The following is a 16,842-nucleotide window of genomic DNA, read 5'->3' on the forward strand; positions in this document are numbered from 1 at the left end:
ACATACTGAAGGTGTAGGTTAATTGGGTGGCAGATTTGTGGACCAAAATGGCCTGTTTCTGTACTGGATGTCTAATTATAAAATTAAAGGTTGGCCACCCCTGTTCTTCAATATCCACAATACCTCCAACCTTCATGTCAAGAGTTAAATTCCATTCGCAGTTTTGGCCCATCTTCTCAACTGACCTGCATCCTGCTGTAAATTGAGATATCCCCTTCTCTTTTGTGACAGCTTTTAACTCTTCACCTTAATTAGACCTAATGCTCTGGCCTCCACTATCCTATGAAGCAGGAAATTCCAGAGGTTATAATTTTTAAAATACATATATTTTAATTTTAGAAATACAGCACGATAACAGGCCCTTTAGGCCCATGAGTCTTGTCCTACCCAACAGGGCTGGATTAAGCTAGTGCGGGTCCTGTAGCACTATCCTGTAGTGATAAGTTAAGGGGAATTTAATTTTAAAAATATTAAGACACATAAACCTCAAACCAGATATTAATTTGTCCTACACCCCCCCCCCCCCCGAGTGGAGGAAAGATTAAGAGGCAGAAAGGGCACTTACCTGCGTGTGCAGCCATGTGCATGTGCAAGTGTTGACTTGTGCATGCACAGTGAGGAGGAAGTGTGATGGAAGTGCACAAAATGCCGGCTGGCACATGAGGTGAGAGGGAAGGGAGATGGCAGTGCATGTAGTTCTGGCTGGCCCATGCACAGTGAGGGGGAAGGGTGGTGGCAGCATATGCAGCTGCAGCTGGCATGCACAGTGAGAGGGAAGGGAGAAGGCATCGGACGTAGTTCCGGCTGGCACATACTCGATGAGGGGGATGGACAGTGGCAGCGCTCATGGCTCCAGGGGGGCATGTGTGGTGAAGGGGAAGTGCGATGGCAGCGGATGAAGTTCTGGCTATTGAATCCGTGGTGAGGGAGGTGACGACAGTTCAAGTGGATCTGCCTGGCACATGCATGGTAAGGGGCAAGGGAGAAGGAAGCGCACGTGGCTCTGGCTGGGGGATGTATGGACAAAGGAAAGTGTGACGGCAGCACACGTAGTTCTGGCTGGCACATGCCCAATGATGGGGGACCCAATGCATTGGCTACTTTTGCTAGTCGGTTAATCCAGCACTGTCGCCCAAATACACACAATAAACCTACAATCCATATATGTTATTGGAGAGTGGGAGGAAACCGGAGCACCCAGAGGAAACCCAAACATGTCACAAGGAGAACGTACAAACTCCTTACAAATAGCAGTGGATTCAAACCCACGTTGCTAAATTTAATTTAAAAAAAAACTGTAAACACACTTAAATGCTGAACATATAACAGATTTAACCATTGCTCCCACGGTGAACCCGCTGATGGGCCATCATATTGGATGACTGAGTGAATCCTTTCCCACACACTGCACAGATGAAGGGTTTCTCGCCAGTGTGAACACGCCGGTGGATAAATAAGTCTGAAGATCGATTAAACCTCGAGCCACACTCAGGGCAGGTGAAGGGCCTCTCGCCGGTGTGGATCCTCTGGTGGGACTTCAGACTAGAGGAATGGGTGAAGCCCTTGCCACATTCAGTGCAGGTGAAGGGCCTCTCCCTGGTGTGAATCCGCTGGTGGGTCTTCAGGTTAGAGGAATCATTGAATCCCTTGCCACACTCGGGGCAGGTGAAGGGCTTTTCCCCAGTGTGGATCCGCTGATGGGTCTTCAGTTTAGTGGACTGGGTGAAACCCTTGCCACACACGGGACAGGTGAAGGGCCTCTCCCCAGTGTGGATCCGCTGGTGGGACTTCAGGTGAGAGCACTGGGTGAAGCCCTTGCCGCACTTGAGACAGGTGAAGGACCACTCGCCAGTGTGAACCTGCCGGTGGGTCAGCCATTCCGACGATCGACTGAACCCCTTGCCGCACTCAGGGCAGGTGAAGGGTCTCTCCCTGGTGTGGATCTGCTGATGGGACTTTAGGTGAGAGAACTGGATAAAGCCCTTGCTGCACTCAGGGCAAGTGAAAGGCCTCTCCCCAGTGTGGATCCGCCAGTGGGTCTTCAATTTAGAGGAATTGGTGAAACCCTTGCTGCACTCAGGGCAAGTGAAATACTTCTCACCAGTGTGAACCTGTCGGTGGGTGTTCAGGGTAGAGGAGTGAGTGAACCCCTTGCCACATTCAGGGCAGGTGAAAGGCCTCTCCCTGATGTGGATCCGCTGGTGGGTAAGCAATTTTGATGGTCGACTGAACCCCTTGCCGCACTCAGGGCAGGTGCAGGTCCATTCAGCATGAACAAGAGGATGGGTCAGCAAGACCAACGATCGACTTAACCCTTTATCCCACTCGGGGCAGGAAATCATCTGTTCCCCGGTGTGGGACCGCTGATGGGCACCCCTTTACTCACAGCAGATGAGTGACCAGGCTTTGGTTAGGATGTGCTCTCGATGCACCATCAGGAGTAAGAACACATTGTTTGCTGCAGGTTCACACAACTACATCCAGGTAAAGTCCAGCTAATCCTGAAGCACGAATTTCAGTCTGGGACAGAAAATTGTTTTCAAGCATCAACAGGGATTGATCACTTTTAACAGGCAAATATTTGCTCACTCCTTCAGTGATGTGGTAATAAATTCACTCCTGTTTCATTCATCAAAGCCTCTCAGAGGATGTGCTTTGTTTCCCTTGGTGACTCTCTCTGTGCAACTGGCCAAAATTCCTTACATTCAGTGGTCCTTTATACTCTTATTCGGGGGTGTGAGGCTTGTAATCTCTTCTCAGAAATAAAACACGCAAGCATCGCCTCTTCGCTGACGTGACTGGTGCTAATGTTGCCTTTGATTCCCATCCACAACTCTTCTGCTTTTATCACCCTGCAAAACAAGTGTACCCACGTCATTATTCAGAGAAAGGTGGCAAGGTTGAACAGGTCACTTTGGTCTCTGTGGCCAGCTATTGGCTGTATTCCCACCTCAGTCAGAAAGTTTGGATTTCATAGGCTTTAATTGACCCAAGAAGTTCATTGAATCAGAAAGGATTCCAACCTGAAATGTTGGCCTTGGATGCGACCTGACCCACTAATTCTCTGTGGCTTCCCATTGTTCACTCAAAATTCCAGCATCTGTAGTTTTTGTGTTTCTCAAGAGCTTTATTTACTGAGAATTAAATTTAGTTCATTGTCTGTTTTTAATCTCAGTCCCAACAATGTCTGGAAAGCCAATCAGCTCCAAATCCATCCGCATACATTTCTCAATTCGCTAGGCTGACTGACAGGGAGAGTGTGACTGGTGAGTGGAACCAATGGAGTTAAATGAGGAAGTATACAGATGCTGAGGTTGAGTGCTACACACAAACCTGCTGGAGAAACTCAGCAGGTCACGCAACATCAATTGGAAATAAAAGGGAACTTATTCCTTGAAGGGCTCAGGCCCGAAACGACAGAAATAATCTTTACCTCCTATGAACACTGAAAGACCGGCTAAGTTCCTCCAGCAGTTCTGTGTGTTTTTATTACCAACATTTCTGGCCTGGGACTCAGGTATAAGCAAAAACAGGCAGATATCAGAATAAAAAGGTTGGGGTGGGGAAGGTGCCAAACCGAGGCCACCCTCTCCAATCAGACAGGATTCCCACTCCTATCAGAGAGTTACTCTTTCCCCCATCACCTCAGCAGTTTTTCTCTTCTCCCTCCCACCTGTGTCTACTTGTGACCCCGTCCACCATTTCTGCCACCTACTAAATGATACCACCACTAGACACAAACTGTATTCTTCTCTCTGCCTTCCTCAGGGACTGCATCTTCCGTGACTCCCTTGTCCACTCCTCCCTCCCCACCTAGCACTGTGCTTGGTACCTAGCACTGTGACTGCAGGAGATGCTCCACTTGCCCCACACCCCCATTCAGTCCTTCCAAGTGAAGCAACATTTCACTTGTGAATCTGCAGGGGTCATCTACTGCATCCGGAGCTCCCACTATGGTCTCCTCTACATTGGAGATTCTGGATGCAAACTTTGTTGAGCACCTCAGCTTTGTCTGGCACAATGGCACCTCAGCTTTGTCTGGCACAATGGCATGAATCACCCAGTGGCCACCCATTTCAATTCCCACTCCCATTCCCTTGCTGTCAATGGTCTCATGCAATGCCAGACTGAGAACACCCACAAATTGGAGGATCAATACCTCATCTTCCATCTGGGCACTCTCCAACCAAATGGCATTAAAATCAACTTCTCCATCGACTTTTTCATTAACCCCCCCCCCCACTTCGCCCCATTGCCTTCCCCCAGCTGTCTCTCATTCTCCCCTTTTCCGTCTCCTTCCACAAAGCCAAAACCAATGATCACCTCTCCTCTTATCATATCCAGTTAAGACCTTTTGTTGACGGATTCCACTCCCTGCCATTCTTCAGCCTTTATTCTGACACCTTCCTGCTCTTTGCATATTCCTTGAAGAGGGAATAAGATGATGAGGGACATTGATCTTGTGAATCGTCATAGGCTTTTTCCCAGGGTTGAAATGGTTGCCACGAGAGGACACGGGTTAAAGGTGCTGGGGAGTGGGTACAGAAAAGTGGTCCGGGTATGTTCTTTTAAGCAGGGAATGGTGGGTGTGTGCAATGGGCTGCCGGTAATGGTGGTGGAGGCAGATAGGGTCTTTTAAAAGATTTTTTGCTAGGTATATGGAGCTTAGTAAAATAGTGGACTATGTGTATCATTTCTAGATAAGGACTTGTTTGACACAACTTTGTGGGCCGAAGGGCCTGTATTGTGCTGTTGGTTTTCTATGTTTCTAAGGGCCTGAAACGTCGCTAATATATCTGTACTTCCTTTGGATACTGTGAAACTGGCTGAGTTCCTCCGGTATTTCTGTGTTTTACCCTCTTATGACCTGCTAACCTCAGCTCCTACACCTCTCCCCCCAACCATTTTATTCAAGGATCTGCCTGCTTTTCCTCATCCCTTGATGAAGAGCCCAGGCCCAAAATGGTGCTCACCCTTTTACTTCGAATGCATTTGTGCAGTGCAAAGGGAACTAATATCTGTTATGGGAACATGTTACATCATTATGTGGTTCACGGGATTACGTAAGCGATGTGCTAAGTTCGCGGTTCAGTTTTGTGTGTGCACTATTTAGTTTGAGGATAAAGTACGTGAACTGTTCCATGAAGAATTGTCTAAATTTATGTGGACACTTCAGACTGTCAATAAGGATAAACAGTCCAACCTCCAGTCAACGGAAGCTACAGGGTTTCAGCTAAAAAAAAATCAGGATGAATGAATTTCATCAGAATTAATGTCAAAAGTCAATGTGAGGAAAGCAAGTTGGGGAGGGTTTAAATTAGTTTGGCAGGGGTGGGAATCAGAATGTGAGTGCAGAGATTAGGGTTGAAGGGAACCAGGGTGTTAAGGGTCGAGAAAGAGGAAAATAGAAAAAGTAAAAAATAATGCATAGCAAAGATGAAATAAAGCTCAGGCAGGTGAAAGACTGGATAATTTTCCACAAAATCAGTAACAGATAACAGTTTAAGAGTTCTGTACTTAAATGTAGATGACCTTATTGTACAGCTACAGATTAAAAGAGATGACATTGTGGCTGTCACCAAGACATGGTTTAATGATGGATGTGATTGGGAGCTGAATGTCCAAAGGTACACAGTGTATAGGAAAGTTAGGCAGGTAGATAGAGGGGGTGGTGTGGTCCTGATGGTAAGAAATGATATTAAATCACTAGAAAGAATGTACATAGCATCAGAAGTGGTAGAATCCTTATGGGCTGAGTTAACAAATGGCGAGGGTAAACAGTAGCCGGAAAGTGGACTATGAGTTACAGCTAGAAATAGACAAAGTGTGTCAGAAGGAAAATGACAAAATAATTATGAGGAATTTTAACATGAAAGGGGATTGGGAAAGTCAGGAAGGTACTGGATCTCAGGACAGAGAATTTATAGAATGCCGATGGGTTGGCTTTTTGGAACAGCTTGTTGATAAGCCCACCAGGGGATCAGCAGTTTTGAATTGAGTGATGTGTAATGAACTTGAGGTGATTAGGAATTAAAGGTAATGGAACCCTTAGGAAGTAGTGATCATAACATGATGGAGTTCAGTTTCAAATATGAAAAGGAAAAACTGATATCAGGTGTGTCCATATTTCAGTGGAACAAAGGAAATTACAGTGGTATGAGATGGTGCAGGGGGCAAGGGATAAGATATCTGGATCACTGGGATCTCTTCTGGGGAAGGTCGGACCTGTACAAAAGGGACGGACTCCACTTGAACTGGAGGGGGACCAATGTGCTGGCAAGCAGATTTGCTTGAGCTGTGGGGGGAAGGTTTAAACTGGTTTGGCAGGGGGGTGGGGAACAGAGTGTGAGAGCAGAGTCAAGGGAGCATGGCCATCTAGGTAAGAATAAAAACGATAACAAAGGTAGGATGGAGATTAGGGTAGAAGGTAGAAAAGAGAATGTATGTGAGGGTCATTCTCTGAATTGCATATATTTTAATGCAAGAAGCATAGTGAACAAGGTAGACGAGCTTAGAGCATGGACAGATACTTGGGGTTACGATATTGTGGCAATTAGTGAGACCTGGCTACAAGAGGGGCAGGACTGGCAACTTAACATTCCAGGATACATTTGTTTTAGATGTGATAGATCAGGGGGAAAAAAGAGGGAGGAGTTGCTCTGCTTGTTAAGGAGGACATTACTGCCGTGAGGTGGCAAGATGGTCTGGAGGGATCGTCCAGTGAGGCTGTTTGGGTGGAATTGAGGGGTGAAGAAGACATGAAGGTGCTAATAGGGGTGTATTACAGACCACCAAATGGGTCAAGAAAACTAGAGGAACAAATGTGTAGAGAGATAACGTATATGTGTGAGAATCATAAGGTAGTGATCATGGGAGATTTTAACTTCCCTCACATTGATTGGGATACCCATACAGTTAGAGGGCTGGATGGACTAGAGTTTGTTAAATGTGTTCAAGATTGTTTTCTGAATCAATTAGTAGAAGAACCGACTCGGGACAGTGTAATACTGGATCTCCTGTTAAGGAATGAGCTAGGTCAGGTATTAGACATTAATGTTGGAGATCCAATTGGGTCTAGTGATCATAATTAGTTTTAAGGTAGTTTTAGGGAGGAGCAAGGAGGGGCCTAAAGTTGAGGTTCGGGATTGGAGAAGAGCAAATTTCGAAGGAATAAGAAGGGATTTGGGGAGTATTGAGTGGGACAGGGTATTTTCAGATGAGGGTGTAAATGAGAAATGGAGGATATTCAAAAAAGAAATTTTGAGGGTACAGAGTAGTTATGTCCCAGTGAGGATCAAAGGAAAGGCTGGAAGTCATAGGGAGGCTTGGTTTTTGAGGAATATTGGAAATTTAGTTAGGAGAAAAAGGGAGGTGTACAAGTGGTATAAAGAACAGAGAGCTGACAATTTGAAGGAGGACTACAAGGAGTGTAGAAGGAATTAGAAAGGCCAAAAAAAGGCATGAAGAGGCTTTGGCAGACAGAGTAAAAATAAATCCAAAGGGTGTCTATAAGTACATTAAAAGTAAAAGATTAGTGAGGGATAAAATTGGACCCCTTGTAGATAGTGAGGGTAGGCTGAGTGAGAAGTCAGAGGAAATGGGGGAAATTTTGAATGATTTCTTTGCCTCGGTATTCACTAGGGAAAAAAATATTGAACCAGTTGAGGTAAAGAAAAATAGTAGGGAGGTAATGAAGCATATAAGGATAACCGAGGACGTAGTGATGGCTGTGTTGAAAAAGATAATGGTGGATAAATCTCCGGGACCCGACAAAATATTCCCAAGGACACTCAGGGAGGCTAGTGGACAGATAGTGGATATTTAGGATGTCACTGGCCACGGGGGTAGTGCCAAAGGATTGGAGGATGGCGCATGTGGTTCCGTTGTTTAAGGAAGGGTCTAAATGTAAACCTGGGAATTATAGGCCCGTGAGTCTGACGTCTGTGGTGGGCAAGTCGATGGAAAGTGTTCTGAGGGATGGTATTTACAATTATTTGGAGGTACAGGGATTGCTAGGGAGTAATCAGCATGGTTTTGTCAGGGGTAGATCATGCTTGACAAATTTGATTCAGTTTTTCGAGGGGGTTACAAAAAAGGTTGATGAAGGGAAAGCTGTGGATGTTGTCTATTTAGACTTTAGTAAGCTTTTGACAAAATTCCCCACAGGTTAGGAAAAAAGGTGGAGGCATTAGGTATAAATGAGGAGGTAATGAAATGGATTCAGCAATGGTTGGATGGGAGGTGTCAGAAAGTAGTGGTAGAAAATTGTTTGTCTAATTGGAGGCCAGTGACTGGTGGAGTTCCTCAGGGATCGGTCCTCGGTCCACTATTGTTTGTTATATATATTAACGATCTGGAAATAGGGGTGGAGAATTGGATAAGCAAGTTTGGGGATGACACAAAGATTGGTGGTGTTGTGGACAGTGAGTAAGATTACCATAGATTAAAAGGTGATTTAGGAAGGCTGGAGGTGTGGGCTGAGAAATGGCTGATGGATTTTAATACAGATAAGTGTGAGGTGTTACATTTTGGAAAGGCAAATCTAAATAGGTCATATGCATTAAATGGTAGGCTATTGAGATGTGCAGAGCAACAAAGGGATTTAGGAGTTGTGGTAAATAGTACCCTCAAGGCTGATACTCAGGTAGATGGTGTGGTGAAGAAGGCATTTGGAATGTTGGCCTTCATAAATCGGAGTATTGAATTCAAGAGTAGGGAGGTGTAATGGAGGATTAAAACCATGTACCCAGATGCTTTTTGCTTATGTGGAACTGACGACACTGGGTCCACACGCAGGTCACCTTACTTTCAGAACTAGCAGATGTAATTAAACTCAGCCATGGGGACTTATCTGAAGATACACTTTGAAATGGAATTCCACTGTGAGGCTCAGGGAAAGCAGTTGTCAAATGCAACACTCTGAAATTGACGAATTGGTCACAACCTGTCTTGCTCGAGAAGTTTTAATAAGTCTTTGTATCTACGAGATAAACCAGGAAATTATAACATCCTGGTTCCATAATAATTAATCTTCTAAATTGTAGAATGTAATGTTCACTTTTGATTTTGACTGACAAATATTAGAAGGAGTAGGCGCATGATTAATTGTTTTTGGGGTATATAAGCCTGTGGTCCTGCTGCTGAAGTTTAGACTCTCCGAGGGGTGGGAACACCCCTTGTCAAGAAGGAAGAACAGCCAGAGTCCGAGCAACGTCCCGGTCGGGGGAGGTGGAGAAGCTGCTACCAGCGCCCTGACAACCTACTACAAGTGTGCAGTCGTTGCCTCGCTTCGGCAGTTGGGACCAGTCCAAGCGTTGATAAGTATAGTTGGGAAGGGCTTGCATATTGTAGTGTGAAATCAGCTTTTGAATTAGTAATAAACATTTGTATAAACTGAACTGCTCTCGGTGTGTGTGTCTATTTTCTTTCGGTAGCTCAAACACTGTGACCAATCTAAAATGAACAAAATGAGAGGTATAAGTTTACCCAAGACAATTGGCGCTGCGAGCAGGATTGGTCTCAAGATGTTTCGCCGAAAGAAAGAGGTGAGCCCTGAGCAGTTCTTGATTCCTGGATGGACTTCCAAAGACGATGGGTTTGGCATGTTGGCCAATACCCTGTCTTTGTTGGGACCACCCATTAGTTGGGATGAGAAGTTAGACTCATCAAGTGCACCTCTGGGAGAGCGGGTTGCCACTCTCCTTCGAGAAAGTAAATTTCCTGATAAAAAGGGAACGCTGACGAATGGTTTTTGGTTGCTGGCCACAGCATTACGCCACTCCGTTCAGCGTGAAGCAGAATTAATTCAAAGAGAAGTAGAATCTCAGTGCAAAAGAAAGCAATTAGAGGAGGAGCTAGAAGTCCTGCGACAATGCTGTTCCATGATGAGCGAAATTGTTCGCACCAGTCAGGACAGAGCCAAAGAATGGGAAGATAAGCATGTCCAAATGATTTGCCATAATATTAAACTCCGGCAGCAGCTCTGTGCAGATAAGGAAAGGCATGGAGTAGAACCCGATCCATATCGTATTCATGCCATGATAAGGAATGGTGACGATCCTGATGTAATTGAGGATTGGGATGGGAATATCTGGAATGACAATGGTAATAATGCAGATACTCCTCAGCATGTGTCTAACATACTACCCTCTCCATCTGCTGTTCACGCCCGCCCTATAAGGCAGCAGATTTCCCAAACAGACAGAAGGGGAGATGATGTAAGGGTAGAGATGGAAGGGATAGATACCCCGGTTTCCCATGTGGACCCAGGGGAAAATACCCAAACCCCTGCTTATGCTCTATGGCCTACTCCCTCTGTTGGATGGCCTCCACCTCCTCCCCTAGAGCATCTCCTGCGGTCACAGGGGTAGGTACCAAGGGGATGATTGATGGAGAAGGAGTGGACAAGTAAGTCATGGAGAGAGCTGTCCCTGCGAAAAGAGGAGAGGGGCATGTGTCTGTTGGTGGAATCACGTAATAGGTAGCAGAAATGTTCAATGAAGAGGCTGGAGGGGTGGTAGGTGAAAACTTGAGGAATCATGTCCTTATTGTGTGTGGGAACAGAGGGGGTCAGGACAGATGAGTGGGTCATGGAGGATCTGTGGGTGAGTGCTGAGAGGAAGCCATCTCTGATGATCTAGCATGTCAGTCCTCATCCTGGGTGCAGATGTGACACAGAAATTGAGAGAATGGAATGGAATCCTTACAATGGACAGAATGGGAAGAGGTGTCGTCGAGGTAGCTGTGGGAGTTAGAGGGCTTATAGAAGATGTCTGTTGAGTTTATCTCCCGAGATAGAGACAGAGAGATTGAGGAAAGGAGAGTGTTGCTAGAGATGAATCGGAGGTCGGGTAGAAGTTGGCAGAAAAGTGGATGAAGTCAACAAGCTCATCATGGGTGCATGAGGCAGCACCAAAGTAGTCATCGATGTAGTGCGTAAGAGTCGAGGGGCCTTACCTGTGTTAGCTTGTACCATGAATTGTTCAACGTAGCCAACAAAAAAGGCAGGCATAGCTGGGACCCTGTAATCTGGAGAAAGTATGATGAGTCAAAGGAGAAATTATAGAGTGAGGACAGTTCTGCCAGAAGGATGAAGGTGATTGTGGAGCAGGACTGGTTGTTTCTATTGACCAGAAAGGAACAAAGGACTTTGAGGCTTCATTATGGGGAATGGAGGTGTATAGGGATTGAATATCTATGGTAAACTCAAGGCCACTGACTTCAGGGAACTTTAAGCTGTTGAAGTGATGGAGGGCATGCGGTGTCCAGATGTTGGTGAGGAGGAACTGGACTGAGGGGGGACAAAAGAGTCAAGCAAAGACCAATTCGGTGAGGCAGGAATATGCGGACATGATGGGTCTGCAAGACAATTGGGTTTGTGTATCTTGGGTAGGAGGTAGAAATGAGCAGTGTGGGGTTGGGAAACAATAAGGTTGAAGCCAGGGAGGTGACCAGAAGCAATGAGTTCAGAGATGGTGCGTTATACAGTGGGTTGATGAGTTTTGGTGGGGTCCTGTTGGAAGGGTATGTAGGAGTTGGTGTTTGAGAGTTGTCATCGGGCTTCAGCCAGATATTGGTCAGTGCACCAGACACAATAGCACCACCCTCGTGTTCAGGTTTGATGGTGGAGGTTCAGAGTGGTGCGGAGTGAGTGGAGGTCCAGGCGTTCTGAGGGGGTGCTGTCACGGCAGCAGTTGGAAATAAAAACGTCTAGAGCAGCCAGAAGAATGGGAACGAGGTATCCATAAGATGGAGGATGGTTTAAAGAGGGAGAAGGGGTCTGTAAGCATGGAGCAAACAGAAGAGGAAGGAGAAAGGGGCAGGAGCACAGGTAGGAGGTGACAGGGAGATCCGGGTGAAGAGGAAGAGGAAAGGGATGGGAGAGGGCAGCTGTCTAATAAGAGGAAAGGGAAGGGGTGGGGAGCAGGAGGAAAGGAGGCAGAGGGAGGGAGGAAAGGAGGCAGAGGGGAGGGGGATAGAGAGGGAGGATGTAAGGAAGGAGGTGGTGGAGTGGGAGAGAGAGGGTTGGACTGTTCCCTTTGTCTCGAAGGAACCTCTCCTTTTCGCTCAATTAAATTACACTTCACAGACACCTCTTTCTGGACCTTGATACCTCTCCCCTTCTCTTTCTCCCCCTTCTACCACACGCGTCAGAAGACATCCAACCGGGGGCATTAAGATAACTGGGGTGGGGGGGGGGTTTAAAAGGGGGTCCCATCTCTGCCGTGGATCCTCCCCCTTGCCCTGTGTGACAGCCTGTCCGCCTCCTGTTCCCCCTCCCTCCCTCCCGCTCTCCCCTTCCCCCACCCCCGGCCCGCCTGTCGGGGGATGAGGCCCCGGTAGGACCTCGGTGCCGCTCCACCTCCTCCCCAAGGCCACACTCACCCCCCCCCCGGCAGTATCGGCTCCAACAAGGGCCGTGCCCGCGCGCCGAACACTCGAGACATCCACAAGCCGCTCCACTCGCCCAGGCCCAGCCCGTGCCTTCACCGTGGACCATCCGGTTGCTGAGGGAACGGCGCTCAGGGACTCTCGCGGGGCCTGTGACGTCTGGCCGCACACGCCTGAGCCAGGGCGCGCCGTCACGTGATGGAGTGTCCACTCGCTGAAGGTGGAGCGGAGGAACGTAGATCAGAGTAGCGGCTGCGCCTGGGAAGTCACTCGCAGCCGTGTCTCTGCCAACTATCGGCTTCTGGTGATTTCCCACCCCCGCGCCAGGTTGAGACAAGTGTAGGTGACTTGTTCTCAGTCGCCATCTGGTGCCGTGTCGGGCTGGGCCATGGCGAAGCGCCGCGTATCCTCGCATTGGAATCGGGAGCTTTTACAAGCATTTCGCCCGAGGCCGTCGGACACGGGGGGCCCGGTGAATTCGGCTCCAGTCCCGCCCAACGGGGAAGATTATGTTCATTGAGACATTATAAAATATGACCTCCATACTTTTACAAAAAAAAAATATATTTATCTCTCAAATTATACGTTATATTTTCTAAAGGAATAAAGGATTTTTTCAGAATGCCATCTTTGCATTCCTAGAACTAAATCAGATTTCCCAGTTGTGAGAAACAGAAGTACCTTCACAGAATTTGCTCCAGACAAAAACTGAAAACAAAGAACATTTATTATACAACAATGCAAAGTTCGGTGCTTCCTTACCCTGGGAATACACACATACACTGGGGCTCACCCAACTTTTGATTTCAGTATAGAAATACCCTCCCCCTTACATTCTTCTGCCTCCTGGATGAGTTTGGCATTAGGCAATCCTGTCTGCCTACGTGCTGTTTCTGTGAACTTGGAGGACCAGGGGGTATCCTGTTGGTGTCCCATCATGTCATTGTCCTTATTCACAAACCTGCCTTTGTTCCAATTCAAACCTTCCGGACTCTCAGGGCTACAACCTTCTTATATGCAGAACTTGATAATTCTGTCTAAGGCTAGAAGACCCTCATCTTATCCAAACTAACTTTACCTCCTACATTCTATTATCTATTTATCCTTATCTTATTCATACTGCCGAACTTGCTGATTCCGTCTAAAAAGCTAGAAGACCCTTATCTTATTCAACTAACTCTACTTCCTACATTCTAATATCTATTCGTATCCTATTCATACTGGCTTTATTCATTACACATATATCTATACTAGTTTCCTCATCTTCATATTTTTATATCAGTTTTACTCATCTCTCACAATCCTCACTTTTCTTTTAGTTACGCTTCGTGACTTCTCAACTGGAATGTATTACTTGTAAACTTGGTCTTTTTCCCAGCTGGTCAGTAAACAAACTGCAGTCATCAGACAGAATTAGGGAAACATACATCCTTTGGGTTATAATTTTCTGACGAGGGGTCCGTTGAATTAAATACTGCACACAAGTCTTTAGGCAGGAAAGCACCATAATGGCCAGAATAGCGAGTCCAGCTGCTATAAGGGCTGTGGGTATCAGACTCCAGTTACCAATAAAAAGTCTAGTCCATCCCACCAAGGTCGCCAAGTCTGAACCTGGGTATGGGAAGATTTTCGAACTCCTGAAGAAATGTCTAACCGCCTGACCGTTGTGAGCATTGTCATTAACCAGTCTGCCTTTAGCAGCCAACGAGTAATCGAGAGCCAGGCGGTTTTGTAGAACTGTGGCTCATATCTGTCGTCTTTCTTCAGCCCATAAATTCAGGGCCATCACTGTCTGTTCGGTGATGATCTCCAAGGCTGGAGTCTGATTAAACAATTTAAATGCCAAGCAGCTGTGGTGTTCTGGAGCAGCTTACGTTGTTTACAACTGGAACTCCCCTTACAGTGGTGGTTCTTAACATTCCGAATGTCTGTGTGACCCAAAGTATGATTTACAGGAGACCAAGTTGGGGAGGGGTGTTTCTTGTCACTTAACCTGTCAGTTGCAGCTTGTCTGCGAACATTAGCTGAACCTGTGAGTTGCAGCCTGTCTGTGAACATTAGCATATGTATTCACTCTATCTCTGCAACATGCACAATCCTGACTAACATTCTGTCTGTCATTGTCCCACCATCTTCTTTGTGCTATCCCTTTAAAACTCCTCTTTTTAATACCTGTAGAGGCCAAAATGCAAATCAAATCTACTCCTCTAGAGCCATTCTGTTCCCCTGGTCCATGTTGGGATCCTATATTAACCCATACCCCACTATGACTATACTTTATATCTGTGCCCTGTCTATATTGTAAAGGTAAATAATTGTCACCTCTGCTGCCCCTGTTCCAGGAGGACTTAATACATTATGAGCAATATGGTGATTTCCCAAAAATTGGGAACCAACAAGTAAACAAAACAGCAAATGGTAAAAACATTACAGCACTTTTTCCCGGCGTAGTGTAACTTTCAGATCAGAAGGATGAAGGACTGCACGCCATGTGGAGGGTAGATTATCAATGTCATTTAGTCTGTGGTTCAGCAGCTCGTTTAATTCGTTGGATGTGGCTCCATCCCTTTCGTTTGCACGGCAGTGTCTGTAATCAAAAGTACACAATAGGGGCCATCCCAGACAGGTTTTAGTTGGTGATCTTGCCATGCTTTTACATATACCCAATCACCAGGTTTAATAGAATGAATAGGATACTCCAGGGGTGGGCAGTAACGGCTGCATGTCTATTTTCTCCGTGAGCGCAGCCTGTTTGCCAGCTGCATCTGGCTGTCTGTTCCCCTGTGCTTCAGGACTGTCACCACTTTGATGGCTTCGTACATTAATTACAGCTATTTCCTCAGGTAATGTAAGAGCATCTAGAGATTGGACAATTAAGTTTTCATGGATCAACTTTTGTCCTTTTCCAGTTATCATTCCCCACTCTTTCCAGATCTTCCCAAAGGTGTGCACTACACCAAAAGCGTACTTTGAGTCTGTGTAGATCATGCCCACCTTGTTCTCTAGACCCTGGAGAGCTCTACAGAGGGCATACAATTCACAAGATTGTGCTGACCAATGACCGGGAAGGCGACTGGCTTCAATCACCACTCCTTCTTTCCCATCCACTACACTATACCCGCTATAGCGAGTGCCATCAATGCAACGGGAAGATCCATCAATAAACCACCTTTCACCCTCCTGTAAAGGCTGTTGGAATCTAGGGGCTAAAATATCACGGAATAGAGGACTATATAACAATTTTTATATTTACTTCATGGTTAAGGGAAAAGTATAAGGTAATTAAGTGGCAATCACAGCATGGAGCAAAGTTGGCTGAGTACAGTAGGGGCAGAATTGTCTGCTCCCAAGAAACAAGGGAGAGGAAATGGATGAAACGATTTAGGAGGAATGCACAACTGAAGGAGGTGTTGAGTAGCGCAGGAGACACAGGACAGACCAGAACAAAGAATATCCTGTAAGAAACAAAGGGAATGGAAAGCCAGTCTAGGAAGAAGATTAAGGCATGAGGAGGTGTTAAGGAGAACAGAAGACATTGGCCAGACAGGAACAGAACGATGATTGGAAATATCTGGGGCAGAAAAACAATAGGATGGTCTGATCTGGAAGATTTAAGATAAGAGGTCTACACCCGAGATAAACTGTAGAATAAGGAAATTGCTGGTGATATACTTTATGTAAAAATCTAGCAAAGGAAGCCAACTTTTGTTCTGTATGGTAAATTGTAGCTATATAAACTGAGCAGACTGGACAATAGGGGTCAGTCTTGGGGAATAGCTCACTGTGCAGGTGACCTATGAACTAACGACTGACCCAGAGCTCTGTTAAGTTTTATTCTTGTGCTGTATAATAAACTGATTGTTGAACCGAATACCTTCTCCTATCACTTCATTCAACGAGCACGCTGGACTCAGACGACACATAAACTAAATTGAGGGTAAGGTAAAGCCAGAGTCCGACAATTTGGTGACCCCGACGTGATGAAGATGGAGAAGTGATGGAAGAGAAAAAGACGACACAACAGTCGATTGTGGTGTGGTGATAACAACAAGGGGAAACTCAACAAAAGAAGGTAAACAGACGCCTGTTTAAACGAAGTTCTGCTATTGGCAACGATAAAATTGTCACTACTCTGCAAAAGACCTAGTAGAAGCCAAGGAATAAAGCTTCAGGGGTTAGAGACCCCTGTAGGGAACGGGGGTTAGAGTCCCTTGTAAGGAACAGGGGTTAGAGTCCCCTGTAGGTAACGGGGGTTAGAGTCCCCTGTAAGGAACGGGGGTTAGAGTCCCCTGTAGAAAATGGGGTTAGAGGCCCCTAGTAGAGATCTCGAGATATTAGTGTAGACACTTGGCCAAATAGAATAGGGTAAATTGTGTTATAGTTATTTGGTTTAGTAGTGTATAATAAGTATTTGTTTAAGGATCGTGTATCATAGTAGTGTATAATAAGTAT

General features: G+C 46.0%; 1 protein-coding gene and 1 long non-coding RNA gene across 9 annotated transcripts in view; both read right to left on the reverse strand.

The window, feature by feature from the left end:
- Positions 1-304: 304 nt before the first annotated feature.
- On the reverse strand, positions 305-12,603 carry LOC138750600 (zinc finger protein 229-like). Of its 5 annotated transcripts, none has more exons than XM_069912715.1 (3): positions 12,490-12,603; positions 10,957-11,028; positions 305-2,852 (listed from the first exon to the last, which is right to left on the reverse strand). In XM_069912715.1, exon 3 carries the CDS (start codon positions 2,340-2,342, stop codon positions 1,332-1,334), a length of 1,011 nt encoding a protein of 336 aa, XP_069768816.1. In that variant the 5' UTR covers positions 2,343-2,852; positions 10,957-11,028; positions 12,490-12,603; the 3' UTR covers positions 305-1,331. The 5 variants fall into 5 exon arrangements, with proteins under 5 accessions (XP_069768816.1, XP_069768815.1, XP_069768814.1 ...); XM_069912714.1 differs by having other exon boundaries at positions 12,484-12,603; XM_069912713.1 differs by having other exon boundaries at positions 12,385-12,603.
- Positions 12,604-13,099: 496 nt separating this feature from the next.
- LOC138750601 (uncharacterized) overlaps positions 13,100-16,842 on the reverse strand; it is a 31,590-nt gene continuing 27,847 nt past the window's right edge. For all 4 annotated transcript variants that reach the window (XR_011349401.1, XR_011349404.1, XR_011349403.1 and 1 more), the window contains one exon: positions 13,100-14,977. This is a non-coding gene — a long non-coding RNA (uncharacterized lncRNA). The remainder of the gene's footprint in view (positions 14,978-16,842) is intronic.

Source organism: Narcine bancroftii, unplaced genomic scaffold (assembly GCF_036971445.1).
Source record: "Narcine bancroftii isolate sNarBan1 unplaced genomic scaffold, sNarBan1.hap1 Scaffold_189, whole genome shotgun sequence".
NCBI classification, from domain to species: Eukaryota; Metazoa; Chordata; class Chondrichthyes; order Torpediniformes; family Narcinidae; genus Narcine; species Narcine bancroftii.